The sequence below is a fragment of the Scleropages formosus genome, chromosome 20 (genome assembly GCF_900964775.1).
Source record: "Scleropages formosus chromosome 20, fSclFor1.1, whole genome shotgun sequence".
NCBI lineage: Eukaryota > Metazoa > Chordata > Actinopteri > Osteoglossiformes > Osteoglossidae > Scleropages > Scleropages formosus.
This window is the reverse complement of record NC_041825.1, coordinates 19,138,776-19,161,475: the sequence shown is the minus strand read 5'-3', so window position 1 is coordinate 19,161,475 and position 22,700 is coordinate 19,138,776. Positions and strand designations below refer to the sequence as shown.

At 43.7% G+C, this 22,700-nt stretch overlaps 1 protein-coding gene across 1 annotated transcript; it reads left to right on the top strand.

Annotated features, from left to right (window-relative positions):
* Positions 1 to 1,802: 1,802 nt before the first annotated feature.
* Positions 1,803 to 22,126, top strand: LOC108939957 (voltage-dependent calcium channel gamma-1 subunit-like). Its single transcript, XM_018761660.1, has 4 exons — positions 1,803 to 2,277; positions 12,784 to 12,858; positions 17,370 to 17,507; positions 20,212 to 22,126. The coding sequence occupies exons 1-4, from the start codon at positions 2,037 to 2,039 to the stop codon at positions 20,442 to 20,444; spliced, it is 687 nt and encodes a 228-aa protein (XP_018617176.1). The 5' UTR covers positions 1,803 to 2,036; the 3' UTR covers positions 20,445 to 22,126.
* Positions 22,127 to 22,700: the final 574 nt, after the last annotated feature.

Genomic DNA, 22,700 nt, shown 5'->3' with positions numbered 1-22,700 from the left:
AGGCCGGGGAAAACAACCACAGGAGTAAATGGGTCAGGATCTTGCAAAACTGGGCCGGAGCAGATAGTTTATAAAAAGCATGGGGATTAAGGGTATGGCAGTGAGGATGGGAGGCTGGGGTGCAGGACTGTAATGGCCCTCAAAACAACTGTCTTTGCTCCATTCACACTTACATTACAGCCCAATTCCACTTCAGCTGGTTTGTGACATTCGAGAACAGAATTCAAATCTGTTTTTTTTTTTTTTTTGCTTTTTTCCTTGTCAAGAGTGCATCATTTACATTACATTTATTTTAGCAGATGCTTTTCCCCCAAAGCAACTTCCAACGAACTCTGTGTAGTGTTATGAGTCCCACACACCTTATTCACCGCAGTGACTTACACTGCTAGATACACTACTTACACTGGGTCACTCATCCATACATCAGTGGAACATACACTCTCTCTGTCATTCACACACTATGGGGGAACCTGAACAGCATGTCTTTGGACTGTGGGAGGAAACCAGAGCACCCAGAGAAAACCCATGCAGAAAACATGCAAATGCCACACAGACTAAACAGGGATTGAACCCGCATATTCTCACACAACTCAGGCACTATAACACAGCAGCGCTACTCACTGTACCACTGTGTAAAGTACTTCAACATAGTACTCTTTTTCTTTTGGTGTTTCTGTTATTTTGTCCACCTCCTATAATTTACAGTTTAAAAATATGACTCAGAGGAGCTCACATTCTTGACAGATTAATACCATTTCTGACATTATCTTTGTATGAAGTTAAAGGTTTTCCATCAATCTGATAATAAGCATCACAGCAAAGTCAACAAACCGTGAAGAAAAAATTAATATGGAGGACTGTGTAAGCTGAAATATTTAAAAGTGTGAAATTTTTTTTTTGAATGGCATGCATAATTATATTACCTGAGGGGGAAAGTATCCTGTTCAGACATTGATATATGGCAAGATATAAAGATGTCTTTATTGCCCTGGGGAGTGGTGGAATTGACCTGCTTGCCCGGAAGAAGACAGCTGCTGTTTATTTCTCTTTATAAATAGTTTATAGTCACATTTAACAGCTAGTTGCCGACTCTTCTGAAACCAGAGTGAAGTTCAACTGGACAGAATAAAGCAGCAGAAAACATTTGGTGATGTTTTTAGCTCAGCAATGACAGTAAAATCTTAAAATGTGAATAAAAGGTCTTTGGTTCAGGGGGGCTGCCACATAGAACCTTTATAGACTTGATCAAGATTTATTTTAATCCCAGTGCAAGAATTTTCCACCATTTAACAAAGTGAAGAGACGTTGGCAGGAGTACAAATCCCCTAATAACTTCCTTTGTGGCTTTAAGTAGAAGTAGATCATCCTGTGCGCACAGCAACACTTGTTATAACAGGAAAAGCTCAGTAAGAACTCGCTCTGGAGTCAGGGACAGGTACTCAACATAATCATAATAAAGTCTTTAAAGCACCAGGACAAAAGTGGAAAAACTTCTCACGGAGTTACCGAAGAATTTAGAAAAAGATGCCGGCATTCTCCTAAACCTTATCTTCGCACGCACACACCTGCCAACCCACCCGCAGATGTAACCTGATAAGTGGACATCCTTATATCTTGACTCAGAGTGGACATTAATAGAAGCTGCAGCAGCCGTCCACACCTAACTGACTCTGCCAGTCCGTGTGGTCATCAACTTTCCTGATATACCTCAACAGCTGTGGTCTGCGCCACAGCCCTCCTTGCCCAACACAGAAGTCGGAGGGGGAGAGACAGAGGGAGAGTGAGGAAGAGAGAGAGAGAGAGAGAGAGAGAGAGAGAGAGAGAGGGAGAGGGAAGAAAAACTAGGGCACTGTTTTCTGGCTCCTTTTTCACAAACTGTAGGCAGAGTTTTCTGAAGAGCACGCCGGAGTGCAGAGACACTAGGTGAGCTCTGCTCCGTGAGCACTGAACTTGGTCAACTCAGGAACCTCAAGGTACCAAGGGAGTTTCTATCTCTTAGCGCAAGGAAGCAAACACACATCTTCAAGCAAGCGGCCATGTTGGAGGACAAGAGGACAAAGGTGAAGGTTGCCTTTTTCATTATCCTGGTGGGTATCTCAGCCATGTTCACTGCCGTAGTGACAGACCACTGGGCAGTGCTGAGCCCACGGGTGGAGCAAGTCAATGCCACCTGCGAGGCGGCCCACTTCGGACTCTGGAGGCTCTGCAAGAAGACGATCTACATCGTGGAGGAAGATGCAAAAGGAAAGGGCTGCGGTCCGATCAGCCTGCCTGGAGGTAAGACCGATTCCCAGCTCCTGGCCTCCTCCCTGCTGCTGATACCGGTACTGAATGAGTCTGTCTGTTTCGCGTCACTTCAGCTCATCGGGGAGCTTTAGAGTAACGGAAGATAATTAGCTTTAGAACTAATGAAGAAACCCAGAAGGTGGTACAGTGAGGGAATAAGATATCGATGGCATTTGGGGCAGCGCTCTGGAGCTCGTGCTGCACGGGATGTGTGGAGGAGCGCAATACCCTCTCTTGCAGTAGGGGTGGCTTTTCACCCAACAAGGGTCCTTAGTAAAGCAAAGTCCCTTTCTGAAGTTCAAATGCTGTTCAACCTGCAGTTTGATGAAAACTAAGGTGTGCAGTTCACTGCATTTACATACAAACCATACCAAAGCCTGAAAACACCCCCAGGTCGAACACTTGAGGGAGATTTGGGGATCAAAATGTGCCCAGTTAATTAAAATTAGACCTGCATTTGAAGCTTTGGTATTTGCCAGCTCTACAAACACACTTCTAGCCAGCATGTCCTATTAACTTCAAAGTATTCCCATTGCACCAGTTTGAAGAAGGCTGTGCCCTGCCCTAATGCCTTAAAATAAACCAAACAATGACTGTGGCTGTCAGCTGCGGGAATCAAAACAGCATCAAGGTGAAACTGAGTTTTAAATTTTAGAGAAATCAAGATAAATAGCAAAATCGGGGCTTCACAATGAGTCATGTGTTAAATACATCGGTGCAAAAGTTTTAAGGTTACCTGGAGAACTCATACAACAAAATTATTCAACGTGGAGAGATCCCTTTGAAAGAGTCATGCGTGGAGACCCAATGCCTAATAAGTTGTCCCACTTTGTCAGTTAAATACAGCTCACCGTATGCATGAATAGTGGTTTCATAGCACAGAACTTTGATTGATTACTTCCTGCTCCACAAGATGTAAGGTGATCGAGGAGACAGTACAGTGAAGCAGTGCAGCCAGGCTCTTGTTTGGCTCAATGGTGTAAAGATGTCACACACCTGCTGCTGAGTAATTTTCACTTAAAACCTTCACACTCCCCAGTGGAGCTGTGGCCAGCAAACAGCTGACTGCCCACTCCCACAGCAGGTGCAAGAAGAAGCTACCAGCCAGTGGTCTTGGCCTGATCCTTAGCAATGCCTTCTCGCCCTGATTATGGGAAGAGAACGCGTTTGTTCGTTTCAGAGGAAACCGTTCATCTGCGCCCTAAAGAGATTGTTCTCCGCTGTTGGGTCTGGGTGAAGAAATGGGCCCATCGCATAACACCACCTCTTTTGTGGGTTGCTTAAAGAGCCATAGCGGGAATTCGATGATAATGGATGACGAAGAGAATCAGGCGGAGCTGTCACATCAGCGCCCATTTCTTTCACAGCATACATGGCGCATGATGCTCACCCACATGAAGTGCCGACCCGCAGCAACAGGCAAAGCTATTTGCTCTTTCATTTGCAGAAAGGGGGAAGGACAAACTTTTTGGAACGCACAGCGAAATCTTCTTGCTATGTTCTTCCGCGAAAAAAAAAGCCATTCATTCCCACTGTGCTTCCGTGCAGATCCTTGGATTCCTTTTTGCGCTCAATGTCTCAAATTGCAAACAACAGCCAACACAGGAAATGTATAAAAGTGTAGTGTGTGAAATGTGACAAGAAATGTGACTGGAACAGTGACAGCGAAATGACGGGGCACTTTGGAAAACCTCTGAAAGATCCGATAAATACACCAAAGGGAAATAAGGATGCGTTCTTTTCATTGGCGAGACAAGAATATTTTCGGTTTCTCCAGTTCCAAGGTTATCTAAAACACAAAATTCAGACAAAACACTTCTTAGTTTTATTTCTTTTTAATTACACGGAACGTACGTACTCACTGGTGACAAACAAAGGAACTGAGAGCTTATATGGATGAAGAAGTACTTGCGTGTGAGGTGTTCTGAGATGGAGGGAAGCCAAGAAGTAAATAAATTTTGAAGAGCACAGGGTTGCACGTCAGAGTCTATCTTGGCAGCTCTGCTCCATTTAGAAAGCAAGAAGGTTTATGGCAGGCCTGCATTAGCAACATGATGTTTATTCGGCAGTACATCAACATTTGTCGAGAAGGGTCTCCACTACAGTATACAGGCCATCGCTGTACCACACATGAAACCTGACTCTATTCATGTCTTTTAAGAAAAATGTTCTGAAAGGCAGATCTTTCTAAAGAACGCATTCCACCTCAGACTAGAAAGCATCCATGACAGCGAGAACTGTTTTTCAGTAAAAATACAACTCCACAGGTTTTTCGGCGACTGAAAATGCTTTATGTTGAAGGGACCAGACGGAGCAAAGCGCAGCAAGGCTTGCTGCAAGGTTCAGCTTCGGACCACAGAGCTCGGAGAGTTCGAGCACCTCGAGTACGCGATGTCAGATGAGGTCACCTGCCTTGAGGGATGGACCTACGGAAGAGTAGCCATCGATCGGTTGGGTTTTTTCAGGGATGAACAAGGTCTAGAGTAGCTTTGGCTGCTCACTGAGGCGTATGTTATCAAAGCCCACCGTTGTGTGAGCAGGACATCTGGCCTGTACATCCATCAGGGTACACAGCCATCACCAAGCTCAGAAAAGAGACCCATTCCATTCCTGAGACAAGAGCAACCCACCTGAAGCACTGACAGACACCCCAACAGGGCTGCGGCAGGATCATCCTGCAGAGGTCCCGGGAATCAAAGTCAGAGGCTGGGAGAAGAGGCACAGAAGCCATGCTTTATCACACAAATGTTAATTTCTGAGAAAAAGGCAAAATGGTGCATAAATCTGAAGCTCTGAATCTTATTCTGCTCTGAAGAAGAAATCACTTCAATTAGCTTCGCATCCTGAACTCAAGACAATCATCACGAATGATGTCTTTATCTGAGAGGAGCTGATGGAGATAACTGATATTCATGTTGAATGTACAGCCAAACATTAACGCTTTCACACACACACACACACACACACACACACACACACACACACACATCTTCAGAACCGCTTGTCCCATACAGGGTCGCGGGGGAACCGGAGCCTACCCGGCAACACAGGGCGTAAGGCCGGAGGGGGAGGGGACACACCCAGGACAGGACGCCAGTCCATCACAAGGCACCCCAAGCGGGACTCGAACCCCAGACCCACTGGAGAGCAGGCCTGTGGTCCAACCCACTGCGCCACCGCGCCCCCGCGCCCCCTATACATTAACGCTTTCTAATTTGCAATTCATTTTTTGTGCTCCAGATGGACTCAACATATTTACTTTGCATGCAGTGTTTCTGAAGCTCAAACAATAAAGCTGCCTGCTTTAGCACTCCCTTTGTACATGAGTGTTAACTGGAAAGCTGTTGAAGCGGAATGACATGGGCTTGAATGTGATTAGTCAGACCTGTGAAAATCCCCCACAGATACAAATATATTTAATCTGAGTAATGTGCTGGGCTGAATGGGTACCGGAGCTTGGCTTTTGCTGGAGAGGGAAGTGGTCAGCTGTCTGTCGGGGGAAGAGGGCACGTGCCCCGGCCCAGGAGCCAGGTGAGTGACAGAGCCAGCTGATGGGGCCATGCACAGCTCCTGCCACGTTACCCCTTGGTCCAGATCACACGCCATTACAGGCCCCGGGAGGATTTTGGCTAATCCTCTAGGCCTGAGAGAACAACCGTGGCACTTGGGCAAATGCGAGGGTGGAAAAAGCATGGCCCGCTGCTGCTGCTGCTGCTGCTTCACCAACGAGCTGAACGCAGTATGCCAAACTCCAAATGTTCCTTCATTCTGAAGCTGTCCCTGGTCCTGGAAGTAGACGCGGGTCCGTCATCCGGTACGCATGAATGAACCGATACTGGAACACAGAACACAGTTTTTTCCCGCTTCCTCTTTGTTTGCGCATGAAAGCAGGTTTCTGGTGCCGTGCCCAGTTGGGCCCTCACTGTGCAAACCAGCGTGAAAACCTTGTGATCACAGCTAGATGGAGAAGGAAAACACTCATCCTAAGGTGTTTATGCGGCCTGCTCCAGGAAAAAATGCACGCACGCACGCATGCACGCACGCGCACACACACACGGAGTCTCCTTGAGGAGCGTTTTGCCAAAATGGCCCAGAGCTCGGCACTCTTAGTGGGAGCAGCAATGCAGCAGCCCTCTATTTTCACATTGACCCAGAATCTCAGGGTCATTCTGTGGTGGGATGAGACAAAAGGACTGTGCCTTTCCTGCTCCCAGCAGACCAATGGGCACATACCTCATATGGCCGTTGGACAGTGCTGTCTGCGCCACTCGCGTGAAAGCACTCCGGACGGTGTTGCAAACTTGCGTTAAGCTCTTCTGTCGCACCGTCCGTCACCACGTCGAAGGCAACGTGCGAAAGCACCATCCGCAAACGTCCACGAAAGAAAGCAGGAGTCTGGAGCAGAGTAGGCTCATCGATGCTCTCCCTACACCGGGTGGCTGACAGCTTTAAAAAATGTAGTGTCCAGGAGACATTGTCTTCAGGACAGCTGCAGATAAGGCAATGTGAGGGGAATGATCTTCTCACACCACAGTGTTTAGAGCGTTTAGTCCCCAGTGGAGCACGCAGAACGCCAACATTGGGGTCACATCAGCCTGCTTCAAACATGGTCTATCTGTGGTCTTGACACGAGCGCAGGTCTCCCGGCGAAGCTACAAAACCAAGGGCTCATACTTGGAAACGCTCACGTCCACATACGGGGAAGCCAGACGGCGACACCTACGTCTCTTTTGAAACAACAGGACGGGAGATGGAAAGACTTGTGAAAAGAATCAGAAGGCTCCTTTCGATTCAGCACACACACGCACACGCACACACAGGCATGCACAGAGCAAATCTCATTCCAGAAATATCAGGGAGCGTTACCTCATTCGGGGAAAGAGAAAACCTCTGCGCTATTTTGATTAAAAAACGCAGCGGAATGGTGTTACGGACCGCGCAGCGGGGAAGCATGTTTAGTGGTGTGGCGGACGGTTTGAACACAAGAGGAACATTCCTTTCTGGCTGTCTACGATGCTCCGCGGTTAATGTCACTGCATAATTAACGCTTGGAAGTTTGCTAGCTTTTGTGCCAATCGTGAGTTGAAGGCTGATCCCGGATCGGTTCTTGCCTAGTTCTTGCCTTTCAACTCTGTACGTTAGAGCAATGACGCTGCCAGTGACTTGACTGACACGGTCTGCTCTCGGCTCCTTAATTAAAAACAGGGGAAAGGGGTGTCTGTTTAATTATGCAATAGAAAAACCAATGAGGCAGACAGTGCGGTTTTAATGTGTAATTGATATAATCTGAGGAACGTCTCCTTGGAAACGTCTAGATTCCCAGAGCAGCAAGGTCAATCGCAATGCCCAGATGTCGGCTCTGGAGTGAGGTCGGTGGCGAAGTATCCTCCCATTTACTCAACTGAGACAAGTGGCCCATTTCCTTGAGTGAGGGATCCTCGGCTCTGATTGCGGGAGGCCTTTGCAGTCGGAACGGATCCGCGGCGTGAATAAAAACTACGGAACAGGATAAAACAAAAGATCTCCAAGTTCACTCAATTATAAGTCATCCTACGAATATTTGGCGAAAAGATACAATAAAAATGACAAGCATGCCTTCCGAAGTATCAACTTATACCACTGAAGCGAGCCCCAGAGGAAAAAAGAAGCACATAGCTTGCAAGACTGCTACATCTATTTCTGTCTTTCAGTGCCATCTGACACCGAACAAATGGCTGGTGGTAGTGAGGCAGTCACCGATGACACAGACATGCAGCTTCTCAAAAATAACCGCCCCGAATCAAATGGACTCATGAGCACAAACCACTCAGCGGAGAGCTCTGTACACTGGAAGAAGCATGCACCCATATACCGCATAGTCTCAATATCTATTTTCACAATGTTTAACGGCAACATATTATGTTAGAACAGTCATAGACCCTGTCTGACCTGTGTGTTACGAGGCTGGCTGGACACAAAGGTTTATAAGGTTGCTTCTTGCAAGTCCCATTTTCCTCTGGGGACAGCGCACAGAATGACTCTTGCAAATGCATCGTGAGATAATGTGAAATTCTGATTAATAACCATAAATACAGTGCAATGCATGTTGAGCATCCCAGTGCAGGTATGCCAACGCGTCTATTTTTGCTATAAAGTGTAATTGAGGACTGGTTCATTATTATTATTATTCATTTTGTTAACAGGGAGGTGTGGTGGTGCAGTGGGTTTGGCTGGGTGCTGCTCTCTGGTGGGTCTGGGGTTTGAGTCCCGCTTGGGGTGCCTTGTGATGGACTGGCGTCCTGTCCTGGGTGTGTCCCCTCCCCCTCTAGTCTGTTGCCAGGTTAAGCTCCAGTTCCCCGCAATCCCATATGGGACAAGCGGTTCAGACTGTGTGTGTGTGATTTTGGTAACACTTTTAGGCAAGGTGACTTACAACATGAGGATAAATGCATTAGAATATATTATAGTGCTTATGAGAGTAAAAAGGGTGGCACAGCAAGTAGCTACGAGAGGACGTGGGTTCTGTTCCCGCTCAGTCTGTGTGGAGTTCGCATGTACTCCCCGTGTCTGTGTGGGTTTCCTCCCCCAGTCCAAAGGCATGCTGTTCATGAAAGAATAAAGGAATCAATCCAATGGAGAGACTGATTCTGCATTAAAAAAGCCTGTTAAAAATGATCGAACCTAAATCGAAGCCCGTAGGCCCTTAAGGACAAGGCTATGCATAAACCTAGTGTTAGAAGCATGTATTATTTAAATACAAAAAGAGTGACGCTGGTCCCTATAGGAATTTTCAGAAAGGAAAAAAGTGGTGTGGTGAAGTTCCGCTGTGTGTCAACCCCATCTCCGCCATCTACCTTGGCTTCAGCTGATGAAGTACAGACATGCTGGTTGCTAAGTAACCTCATAAGTTTCAAATGGCCATTCTGAGTCCAAAGTCACAAATAGCTCCTCTATTTGGAAGAAAGCACCTTGCAAAGCCATTATTTTTGGTGAGAGTGCTGCCCTATTCCTAACCCTTCCCTTTTAGATTGTCAGTACAATGAATTCACAAACCACATTGGTAAAATACCTCGACACAGAGCCATTGTAACAATTTCTATACCCAAATACCTAAAATGAGTGTATTCTGTATTTCGGTGCAATTTTGTTCGATGAAAAAACTGTAGCATCATTGCCCAGCTGAATAACATATTAATGTCCTTCAGACATTTTTTAAAAGTTCATATGGAGTTCAGAAGAACATTAAAAAAAATTCAAAGCAACATTTAAATATTTGCTCTAAAATGAAATCAACATCAAACCTAAGAAGTGTTTTCATTTAAATGTAAATTCGGTTTTTACACTGAGAACGAAGATGGAGGTATTTCAGTTGGTCCTGAAATTAAATGAAATGAAAGTTTCTCACTGTCCATGTCATCGTTTTATTTGCTTTTAACAGAATCTTAGTTTTGCTGTCTTCAGCTGACAAAGTAGCACGTTTGTTCTGATTTTTAGCGCAAGTGCAATGGCCAAAAAAGGACAAAAATGAGTTTATGTCTCATTTTAAAAACTGATTATTTTGACAAAAACATGATTCATAGAAATACAGAAATATACACAGGAAAAGTAACTGGAAGGGATGAATCCCCAGCTCTTCATTGCTTGGAATCCATAACTTGTGAAGATATCAAATTTTCATACGTTTGATTTGATTCAGCATGTAGTCCTCTGGCATGTGGAGGAAGCATCATAGCATGAAGGCACACTTTGTGCATTCCAAGAGATAATCTTTTTTAGAAGTCAGAGATGTGTCTCTCTCACCACTCTACTCCTCACTGCTTCCATTAAGAGAAGGCCATCAAATATGCAGAAACATTTTCATATACAAGTCCTTACATGATAAGCATTTTCCTCGGGAAGTTTTAAAACTTTTGGCCTTGTGCATACAATTATGGATGGCTGCTGACTGGAATCGCTGCGCACAATAGTGGGATCAAGGTGATACTACACTGACTGTTGACACCAGGGTTCCCCTCATCGTCAACTGCTCCATAGAGCTAACTTGCCACATGGTATGTAATTGAAGATGCGGGCACGGCTCAAGGAACGCTGGCAGAAGTCCGACACTTTGTCGAATCCCTACCGCTCACAAATGACCATCTTTCAAGCCACAGCAGCATCCTGTGCTGTAACTTTTTGTTAGGTATACATGAAATTCCTTTGGCCTAATGTTGATCTGTTTCCATTATTCTCTTACTATTGCATAATAGAACTGTTTATGTATGGTACTCAAAGCCCAAAACAATGCCTACATAAAGCCTTTGCTTTTTCTCTTTGTATATTGGTTACTCAGTTCTCACTTGAATTCTACTAGCATACTTACATGTGTCTGATTAGCATCTATTGATTATATATCTATTTGGTGTTAATGATCCTTTCATCTTCAGAGCTCTGGTGAAGGATAGTCACTAGGAATATTTCCTAACTTATAGGAAGGCTTAGGCTTAGGGTTAAGGTTAGGGTAGGGGTGTTGCTATCTTAAATAAGTCATTTGTTTTTGGATTAGATCATTTAAGTGGGTACAAAACATCTCTAATCAGAGCCTTTTAAAAATATCCCTTGTACTGTGATATCCCCAAATCATAGGCACTTAATGGATGTTTATCTACCTGCTTCTCAACCAGAAATTTGTATGGTGTGTAAAATCTCTGCGTTATTGCATAGCGCTCCGGTGTACTTAGCAATGATGAAAAGCATCGACTAACCCATGAGTTTATCATTGTTAGTCACAGACTCGTACAACTCAAGAGTTAAGCTCTATTCCTTTTGGTGTCACATCGAGTGCAACAGCACAGAATGACATTTGGAGAAAAATGATGGGCCCATGCAATGCCAGTGCAAAGCACTAATCCCCTAGACACACTTCTTAGATCTACTCTCACTGTGGTTTGTCTGAGTCATTCAACATAAGGCTGCTGTCCCTCAGAATCGGACAGGGGTTTTGCCCAGAACCTCAGAGTGCTACTGGTCAGACGTTAACAGTCCATAAGTGTCAGGGGAGCACTGCTGCGCGCACTGTAACTGCTCATGTCGCCTCTTTTCAAGACCAAGCCTTAAACACTTTCCAACTCTCCTCCACTTGAAATGTTTTGCATCTTACGCTTCCTGATTTTCTTATGAAGCGCAGTGTGTATTTTGAGAAGATGTATGACAGTAAACAATTTTAATGATCTGATGTGACCATCTGAAAGCACTTCTAATAGAAACTTTAATAAAGTTTAGTTATGCGCTTTTGCTGCAGAAAGTATTTCAATACATTATCACTGGAAACAATAGGTGATCATACTACCTTACAAGTTATAAAAATGGGGTTATCTTGTTTTCAGATACTTTCTTTAATTAGGGTATTAATACCCGCTATTTCTAAACACTCTGTCACTTTCATGTACCTTATACCAAATTACATTCCTTTGTACACAAGTCATACTATAGACTCTTTGCATGTCATTTCAACCTGTTTGTTCAAGTCCTGTGACTTTTAAAAAGCTACCAGAATGCAAATCCCATTGACAAATCCCCTGCTTAAAAAGATATAGCTAAGAAGGATTAAACATGGTACTAAATGGCCTTTTATGTAACACTTCTACAGTGTTTTGCTTTCTTTTACTATGAAAATGTTTTACTACTTGATGACGCTCTTCTTGTATAGCATTAACTTTCCGTGACAGTATGAGATTCATGCATATCTCAAGAGTCTTGGTGTTTTGTTTCTTTTCTTGATCAGGAGTATCCAAGAGCACGCCTTTCGTTACACATATGCATTTAGGGTTAGGCTAAAAATTGCATCAATACTCTGCATGAAATAGGCTGGAACTGCACCTTCCTCTTTGCTGTAAAAAAAGCAACATCGGCACAGCGGGCCTGTTAAAGCAGCCGCGTGTGCTTCTATACATGCAGGCAGACGGTAATCGATATGCAAGCCGCCCGACTGTCTGAGCCTCGCGCCCGGCCCCGTTAGAGCGGAAGACGGAGCGGCCTGAGCTTTACCAATGGAGTGTGGCAAAGTGATCCACATGCAGTGCACGCAAGGCAGCGCTGTGCTGTCGACAAGCAGGCTTTCGTCCAAGTAGAGAGCACTGGGGGGAAAAATAAATAAGGAGGTGTGACAGCATCAAAGCCCTGGTGATGCTTTGTCACTACTAAATAGCGCAGACCTCCAGTAGCTACAGTCAATGGAAAACCTTTAACCATATGGGAGCTTCATTATCTGGAAAAAGCACATTTAAAACCTGACTGATTTCCCTATTGTAATGCAATCGGGGTTGTCGGTATACATATGTTGAATGATTAGTGTCCACATTATATGTGAGTGATGTGTCTTCAACAACTACAAAAATACACTTTGTCTCGTTCCGAAAAATCTAAGATATTCACTAGAGTGCATAATTCTCTCAAGTTTACCCATACACACACGAAGACAGCAGCTTTAAAATCCCCGTGGACAGCCATCTGTAATCTGTCTCATTATCTTGCTTGCAGATCGCAACTGCTCGTACTTCAAGCATTTCACTCCCGGTCAAGACGCGGAAGTTTTTGAAGTGAAGACCCAGAAAGGTAGGTGCTCTATTTGTACATTTCTGCCAGCACTCCATCCTGTCATACAGCATATACTATACCCAGATCAAATTTCTGACATTTTTCTTTCGGCTACTTCCAGCAAGAAGCCTGGGAAATACATGAAAGCCATATTTCCTTGAAGTCTGGAGTTGGTGTTTGTGTTTCTGTTAGATGTACGATTTTTGATCCTGATGAAACTGGAAAATGTGAATACGCTTGAAAAGGACTTTACAGAGGACCGACAAAATTGTAGAGTTACCTTTCTCACATTTGTACACCAGAAGATAAACCAGTTGACGATGCTCCACTGCAGGACCCCATCCTAACCAGGGTCCGTGTGGCCTGGAGTCTGATTCCTTCCCTTCTGCCCACTCATAGTGCCAGAAAACCATTCTTTGTCTGCAGATGAGCTCTGACAGCTGGTCATACTGGACATCCCGTAGGAGATCAGGCCAGATTTAGAGTCCACAGAGGGCATTAAGTTGATGCACATTCCTCAAAGTAGGGTGGGACATGAAGGGGGGGTTTGTGGAGGTACTGGTGGCTGGTGTCCGGTAGCACAGGAATTCACAGGCGCACAGCTAGCATGATTATTAATGCAGCACATCATGCAACTCTGTCAGTATATGACAAAAAGGACGAATTAAGTGCAAATCTAAGGACACTCTTTAGGCAAAGAATACGACGTGGACAAATGGTGCTCTGAACATGTGAAGCATCAGATGTCCCAGTCATGGTAGATTTATTGAAATCACTGCACCTGACAAAGTAACAATCACCTAATTTAAAAGCATCATCTACTTAAAACTATTACTGGTTTCCCAATGTTTTCTATAAGCCAATGTTCAGTCTGTCAAATTTTAAAATGAGAGCTCTGCATAATTTGGATGCATTAAATGTACGGTCTTATGAAATAATGTATTGTACTACTCTGACTGTATATGTCAAAATTTAATACAATACATAATTAAACTAGAATATTTCAGCACAAACATACATACACATAACATGCATCGCTTTCATCTGGACAAAGCTGAGCCCAATTAAATGTGCAGAATTTCCCCCCCGCCATAACAGCGGTGAGATATGGTACGAAGACAGAAGGGTTCTTTGATTGAGGAACTGTTCTTCCTTTCCTTCACTGCCCGTTGGTTTTTTCCACAGGCTTTGTTATAATTGCATGTTGTTAATGAGCGGTGTATCTATCTCTTATTTGGTACAAAAGCCAGTTCTTACTAAATGTATTTGTGAACGTCTAGTTGTGTTTTTTGCATGTGATCTTATGCTAAACACTCTGAGGTTACCGTGCTGGGAAGGGCGCTATATGAAAAATACTGCTGTAGTACCCTTGAGCATGGTAGTCTACCCTAAAATTGCTCTGATAAAATTACCCAGCTGTATAAATAGGTAAATAACTGCCACTTTGGAGAAGTGTGAGCTAAATGAATAAAAGTAATGTATACTGGCCATCTTGAGTTTGGAGCTGCAAATCAGCTTTTCTTTTACACACACACACACACACATTTTCAGAACCGCTTGTCCCAGACGGGGTCACGGGGAACCGGAGCCTACCCAGTAACACAGGGCGTAAGGCCAGAAGGGGAAGGGGACACACCCAGGACGGGACGTCAGTCCGCCGCAAGGCACCCCAAGCGGGATTCAAACCCCAGACCCACTGGAGAGCAGGACTGTGGTCCAACCCACTGCGCCACCGCACCCCCTTTTCTTTTACATTGAACATTTATTCGGAGAGCTGAGCGAGGAGCAGTCCGAGCCAGACAAATGTAACTGGCCCAACACCTGTATTGCATGCAGTCCTGCTTCAAAACATGTGAGTCTACAGCCAAGTTCTGTTAATGTCACACTTCTACGCTATAAAATACGAGTTTAATCAAAATCAGTCCTTACTCTTTTAAAGAAACCTCCACAGAGATCTTTAAATGAGTTAATGCATTTACTAGATTAAAACATTTATACTAGAATCAGTGCAGCGGTATCCCAAGGTATGCTAACTCTGACAACAAATTAATTATAACCAGGTACATAAAATACACACACACACACACACACACACACACACACACACAGAGAGCCTGAAGCTGCTGGTCCCAAGTGGGGTTGTAGTGAGCTGGGGCCTAGCCCAGCAGCGCAGGGCTAGGGGGAGTGCACCCCAGATGGGACACTAGTCCGTCGCAGGGCACCTCAAGCAGGACTCGAACCCCAGATCCAGTTTGGCCCCTGGCCAAACCTGTTGCACCAACACACCCCTGCTCCCCTGCTCCCCTGCCCCCCCCGTACATAAAATATTTGCTTACAAAGATAATCAAAGAGCAATTTTGCAAAGACTACACAGTGTTTTCAAGTATAAAAGTAATCTGGTCAGTTTAGTCTTACTCATATGCTGTGATTTAAAGAGGCCATGGGAGAAAGCTATAGGAGATCGTCAGTCTCAAGGTGGTTATAAAAAGCAGGATTCATCAGTCCACTCTAAGACAAACAGTGTACAAATGGATGAAATTTAAGACCATTGTGACTCTACCTAGAGTCAGAGGTCTTTGTAAAATATCTCACAAAGTAACAGGAAAAATCATACAGGGTGTCTGGAAGAACTCCAAGATCACTTGTAGACATCTGCAGGCTTGTCTTCCTGTGGCAATTACCCAAATTCCCACATCAATAAAAACTGTGTTGAGCAATTACAAAGGATCCTTTGCTCTCCAAAGAACGCTGCTTGGTTTAATTTTTTGCAGAAACCACGTGGATCATCCTCCAGATTTTCCTTAAATGCTTTTTAGTGGATAGCTTCAAAATGGATCGTTTTGGCCATAACAAAAGGCAAGGTGTTCAGCAAATTCCTACCACTTCTCACCACCACAGAACTCAATGAATTCAGAATTATAAGAAAACCATTCTGGGGAGAAGAGGCATGGCAGCACAGCAGGTTTGGCTGGGGCCTACTATCTAGTGGGTCTGGATTCGAGTCCTGCTTGTGTGGCTTCGAGTCTTGCTTGTGTGCAGGGCATGTGGTGGCGTGGCAGTGTGGCAGGTTTGGCCAGTGCTCGCTGTGTGGTGGGTCTGGGGTTCCAGCCCTGCTTGGGGTGCCTTGTGACGGCCTGGCGTCCCATCCAGGGTGTGTCCCCTCCCCCTTTCAGGCTTGCGCCCTATGTTGCTGGGTAGGCTCCGGCTTGCCGTGACCCCACTTAGGACAAGCGGTTGTTGACCTTGTTTGGTTGGTTCCATTATGTGCTTTCAAGCTGCACTATATGCTACTATGCAGCAGATATACTGTTGTATGTAAGTGCAGACTCTTAATAAATGATCTACCACGAATGAAAGCACTGCATGACTGATGGGAATAAGAAACAGCTAGTGTTCATTGTACCACACTTCACAGTACATTCCACTTCCTACCATTCAGCAAGGGGTTGTTTCACAAACCATGTACTCTTTATAGATCCTTCAGACCTTCCAGCTTGTATCCAGGTTGAATGATAATTTAATGAGCGGTTAACAGTCAGTCAGGTTCAATCTGATTTTTGGAGGTTCAAGGACTGACAAATATCAATGTATACACTGAAGGTTTCATAAAAAAGATTAATAAAATTTATATAGGATGTTATGTTTTAGGAGTAATTTCTGAAAGCAGTTTTTAAAAACAAACAGGACACTTCATGCACAGAATATATCATGGCAAAATTCTTAAAATGTATAAATACTGTAAACAAACACATACAGCACATGCTGTCATGCATAGACCAGATTCTCTTGGTATTGTAAAAGGAAAATAGACTTGTTTGTATCTCTTTTGGACTGATTGTTCTATCTCCTTAATCACTGGTGTCGAGTTGCCCTTCAATCCTCTCAGCTTGCAGTGAAATGACTCAGTGAATCAATGAAAGCCAGTGTCTGCAAGTTTCATGTTTTAATTAGAAGCCATCAATTTCTCCTCCCAAGGAAAATGAGTCTGATTAACACACAACATGGCATTTTCAATTCCAATGAATTACTCAGTTTAGTTTAAATATAAAAAAAAAAATCTCGATTCCTATAAAATGCGTGGTTACCTAAAAGTTTATTTTCATTCATGCTTGCCAAACCGATTCCGGACATTCCTGCTTATTTGTCTTTGTATCCTTCAGCGAAAGACACACGCATTTAACGTGGTGCAATAAATGAGACAAAACACAAAGTTGGACAAAAGCAGGAATTTCAAAGCTCTACCTTGTTAGTTACAGTGGTGGTGCAGATGATACAAATGACACATGATAGACAAATTACGCAGTGATGGCCCTGTGAGCCTGTGTACCAAACAGAATGGTTAGCTCATTTTTTCTGTTCAAAAGCCCATGTACAGCCTTACCCATGTATATAAAAAGGTGTTAAGACTTGACTACTCTTTGGAACCATTTCTGTTGCAATCACCACTACAGCTGTCAGTCTAGTCAGCAGTTCTTTCACGTGACTTGTTTACCAAACTGACTCACTGCCTCTTCTGATGCCCTTTCCAGAATACAACATCTCAGCAGCAGCCATTGCCATCTTTAGCCTGGCCTTCATGATCCTGGGCACAATCTGTATCCTGGCCTCCTTTGGAAAGGGCAGGGACTATCTCCTGAAGCCAGCAGGCATGTTCTTCGCATTTGCAGGTAAGGTAGGAAATGAGGGCGCGGGCAGATGAGCAAGAGCAACAAAACATATGTATTATGAATATTCGTTATTATTGCCTCTTGCTGACATCTATGTGAAAATGTCACTGAAATATTCCGTAGAAAAAAGTGAAAAGGACAACCAAAATAACAGCCCTCACCACTATTTAAGAAAGTACAACTATATTCCTTCTTGTTTAAATTAAGCCCCATAGAATTAGACCAGAATTTAAAATAATTCAGTATTGACACCCAAGGACAATACTGATTATTTGTCTTTGTTATAGGACAGAGGTGGATAGCAGCATATTACATAAGTTACCTATGCTTCAGTACACTTCTGGAGAAATTGTACTTTTCAGAGTAAATTAACAACCTAGTTCATTTGTCTAAGGAAATGAACTTGGAAAAAAATGTGTTTAAATATTTTTAAATAAAAATGTTAATATGTTTTTTCCTGTAATGTGAGATTGGAATTGTGTAAGTGGTTCTTATTTTATGATGCATATGGACTAAATTTTTTGGATTAATACTTGCAATCATTAGCAGTTAGTTAAATGAAAAGAACTGCAAAATCTGTGCAAATTTTTTTAAATCTTATTTAAATACACAAAACATAATTGCCTGAAGCATTTTGGTTTACTTTTAATAACAACAAATATTGAAAATTATGTTAAATATATTGTAGCTGTTAGTGTCGTTAATGGTTCATAACATTAAAAAGCTTAATTTGAATCAAATTAATTTCAGTACTTGAGTATTTTTTGACCTGATACTTTCGTGCTTTAACAGAAGTAAATTTTTGGATGTGTGCTTTTAAAGTAAAGTAAGTAAAGTACTTAAGTACAATTTTTTTTGAAAGTAAAACTCCATTTCCCTGGTGGAAGTCACTGAGGTACTTGGAAAGCTCCACTGCTCCAACTGCTTAATGCCCTGGTTTTTGTGGGGCTGTCATGGCTGACACGCCTCTGCAATGTTGCATGGACCTCGGGGACAGTGCCTTTGGATTGGCAAACTGGGGTGGTGGTCCCTCTCTTTAAGAAAGGGGACCGGAGAGTGTGTGCCAACTACCAGGGTATCACACCTCTCAGCCTCCCTGGGAAAGTCTATGCCAGGGTGCTTCGGCCAGTAGTTGAACCTCAGATTGAAGAAGAACAATGCAGATTCCGTCCTGGCCGTGGAACAGTGGACCAGCTTTTCATCCTCTCACAGATAATTGAGGGAGCATGGGAGTTCGCTAATCCAGCCTACATGTGTTTTGTGGACTTGGAGAAGGCCTATGACCATGTTCCTCGAGAAATTCTGTGGGAGGTGCTTTGGGAGTGTGGAGTGCTGGGGCCACTACTGTGAGCCATTCGGTCTCTGTACACATGGAGCGAGAGCTGTGTCCGCATACTCGGCATTAAGTCAAGCTCGTTCAATGTGGGAGTTGGACTCCGCCAAGGTTGTGCCTTGTCCCCACTCCTGTTTGTGGTTTTCATGGACAGGATATCAAGGTGCAGCCAAGGTGAGGGTGACATTCTATGTGGGGGCCGAAAGGTGATGTCTCTGCTTTTTGTAGATGATGTTGTACTTTTGGCACCGTCACATAGTTGTCTCTAGCACGAACTGGAATGGTTTGCAGCCGAGTGTGAAGCGGTTGGTATGAGGATCAGCACCTCCAAGTTTGACTCCATGGTTCTTTCACGGCAAAGGATGGCATGCCCCCTTCAGGTAAGGGGAGAGAGTTTGCCCCAGGTGGAGGAATTTAGGTATCTTGAGGTCTTGTTCACGAGTGAGGGGAGGAGGGAGCGTGAGATCGGCTGCAGACTGGGAGCAGTGGCAGCAATAATGTGGTCACTGTACCAGACTGTAGTGGTGAAGGGGAGCTGAGCCATAAGGCAAAGCTCTCTATTTACCGGTTGGTCTATGTTCCTACCCTCACCTATGGTCATGAACTCTGGGTAATGACCGAAAGAATAAGATCACGGATACAAGCGACTGAAATGAGTTTTCCCCACAGGGTGGTGGAACTCACTCTCCGTGACAGGGTGAGGAGTTCAGCCATCCGGGAGGAACTTAGAGTAGAGCCGCTACTCCTCTGCATTGAGAGAAGCCAGTTGAGGTCGTTCGGACATCTTCTAAGGATGTCTCCTGGGCGCCTCCCTTCGGAGGTATACCAGGCACGGCCAACCAGGACAAGGCCCCGAGGTCAGCCTAAGACCCGCTGGAGAGATTATATCTCTCAGTTAGCCTGGGAGCGGCTGGGGATCCCCCAGGTTGAGCTGGAGGACTTCGCAAGGGACAGGGACATCTGGGCTTCTCTGTTCTCCCTATTGCCACCGTGACCCTAGAAGGACAAGCAGACAAGAAAAATGAATGAATGTTATTGTTGGGAATACAATTAGGGGAAGATTTTGGAATTTTGTAAGGCCCCTATGGTTTTGACAAACACGGTCCTATGTCCAAATTATATGATAATGAGTTGACACGTTTGTCCAAGATGAATTCTTATGTGATGGTCCTAACTATACCCATTTATACTACTGGATATTCTTGCTGTATCAATTAGAGGAAAACACCTTGATCAAGGATGCAAGGACAGGGTTCATTTGAACCGGGGGGTTGTAAAATTACAATAGGAGAGCAATCTTTCCCTCTGTTCCCATAATCATCTTTATCTAAAACAGATTGGTGTCATCTTCCTGTGCTCATCTCTACTCAGGTCTCTGTACAATTATCTCAGTGGAGGTGATGCGCCAGTCTGTGAAGCGGATGATCGACAGCGACGAGACTATCTGGATTGAGTACTACTACTCATGGTCATTTGCATGTGCCTGCTCGGCCTTCATTCTCCTCTTCCTCAGCGGCATTGCTCTCCTCGTTATCTCCATGCCCCAGATGCCACGAAACCCCTGGGAGACCTGCATGGATGCAGAGCCAGAACCCATAGAATAAAATGGAATGGAACCATGCTGCCCACATTCATCACCTCCATAGCAAGTCACCTTGTCAGGTCAAAAGGATTAGTACAGCTCCTTAAAATTAGTGGCAAAAGTACTATTTTCATCTGTTTAAAGTGTGCTTTTCCAATAAATTTCTCCTTTAAATCATGAACTGATGCTTTATGTTAAGGAGATCCATTGGATGTTTCAGTATTGATAATGTTTGGGTAGCGATGATGTTTGACTGTTGGGGAACGGTTGAATATTGGTTTTGTTTCAGTTTTAATGACGTTCAAGTACTGAGGTTTGAATGTTCGTGATGTGTGAATACAGATGATTGAGTGTTTATGATTTCTGAGTATTGATCGTTTTTGTCGCTTCATGATATTTAAGTATTGATGATCGAGTACTGACCGTCACTCATTGTCTGTGTATGAACTCTCCAGTTTGTGACTGAATGGGTACTAGTGCTTTTCGGCTGACAGTGGCTGTTCTCACAGGGTCTGTACTATGAAATCCATTAACGCATATTAGGTTTCAGAGTTTAGAAGAGATTAATTTAAATAAAATAGAAAATATAAACATATTAGAGGAAGCAGCTACTCAAAATAATTTTCCTTTACCGTATACATCAGTGATAATCATAAACATAATGACATGGTCACCATACCTTACTGTTTGTTTTGTGGCACAGAAAAAATGTGCTTTTACATTGTTGAAAAATAACTTATGATCAAGTCGTGTGAACTGAGAAGCTTTTGACTTAAAGAGGCGCAATGTGCTTGCAGGGGTTTGGAGGTGAGACAGACATGTTTATTTCATTGGAGCATCCAATGAATGCAAATGCCCAGTTTCTGCTGTTTCCTCCTGTGCCAAGCTCTGCGCCAGTCTCTGCAGGGCTGTATAAACGCTTGGCCTCACTGAACAGGCTTCACAGGTGTGTATCAAATGAAAGGAAGCCCTGTTGAGTCCCATGTTTCTTTTCTGCTGTAAACAAACTGGCATAATACTCCTTTTTTTCCCGAAGGTGACAGACATCCTTACCTTTTCTTGAAAATCTTTCCAACCTTTTTATATGGAAGACGTCACCGTTAAATTCAGTTTTTGCATGTTAACTGTTGTGAGAACTGTGGACACAAGGGTTGCGTTTAACTATAGAGAGCAAAAAAAAAAAATGAACGGTACAGTGAAGCATCGTAATGACTGTAAGCTCACAATTTCCCCTCATAAGACCGTTACACTTGCTCAGAAACACATTAAAATTGTTAAGATGCTTTGGAGGAAACTGTGTGCATGATCGGCATGACTGGCAGTTTTCCGATGCAATGGACAACAATGTGAATGCGGGGAAGGATTGCCCATCTTTTTCTTTGTGACACAACGTGATGCTTTTGTTCAATTCATTGACGATGCTGTCCTTTTGATATCCTGTTACGTTAAAGCGTTGTCACAGAATGTATTTGATTTAATTTAGTCAGGATAGAATATGAAAACACAGTAAAACAGTTGAGCTGGCACAGCAAGTGTCAGTTACAGCTGTCAACTATGAATTAGTCTCAGGCAATACAATAGTGGCAACAGAATAGAGGCATACAATACTTCAGATGTTTTATGTTTTGGATGTGTTGTACATCATATGATGTAATCATGTTATCTAATGTATTTTTAATGAAAATAAATCAACATGGATTGGCATTATCAGTCTCAGCTTTTTTCTCTTACAAGTACACTGACTTCTCAAACACCCTTGACACCTTTCATGAAGGGGGTGGCACCTTGAAACGGGCATAAACTGGAGCAAAAATTAAACCGAATCCAGTTTGAGACAAGGAGTCACGCCACATTTGTGATTTCCCTGGTGGGACATTAAGGCAAACACTGAATCATTCATGGCTCATGGTGTAACACTGCTCTACCGAAGAGCCTTTGTTTTCTGTCCCAGCCTACACTTCTCATTTGCAGGAACCACTTTGAGGAAAGTACAGATGAAAGGGCCACCAGAGTGTCGTGTGTCTTCTTCTGCATTATACATGATAAACACTGTTTGATGCAGATGTTACAGCTTAATACCCTCCATAACAAGTTAATTGCAGATTCTAAACTCATAACCAAGCTTCCGTGTCAACAAGCCCCTTCTCTTTGTTGTGTCCATCATATCATTAAAGTCCAATACAGGAGGGCACCACACACATATTTGCTTCTGGCAGCTAACATCTCCAGTTTTGCATGTCAAACCTGTCTTCACATGAAGTACTCGAGTTACTCAAGG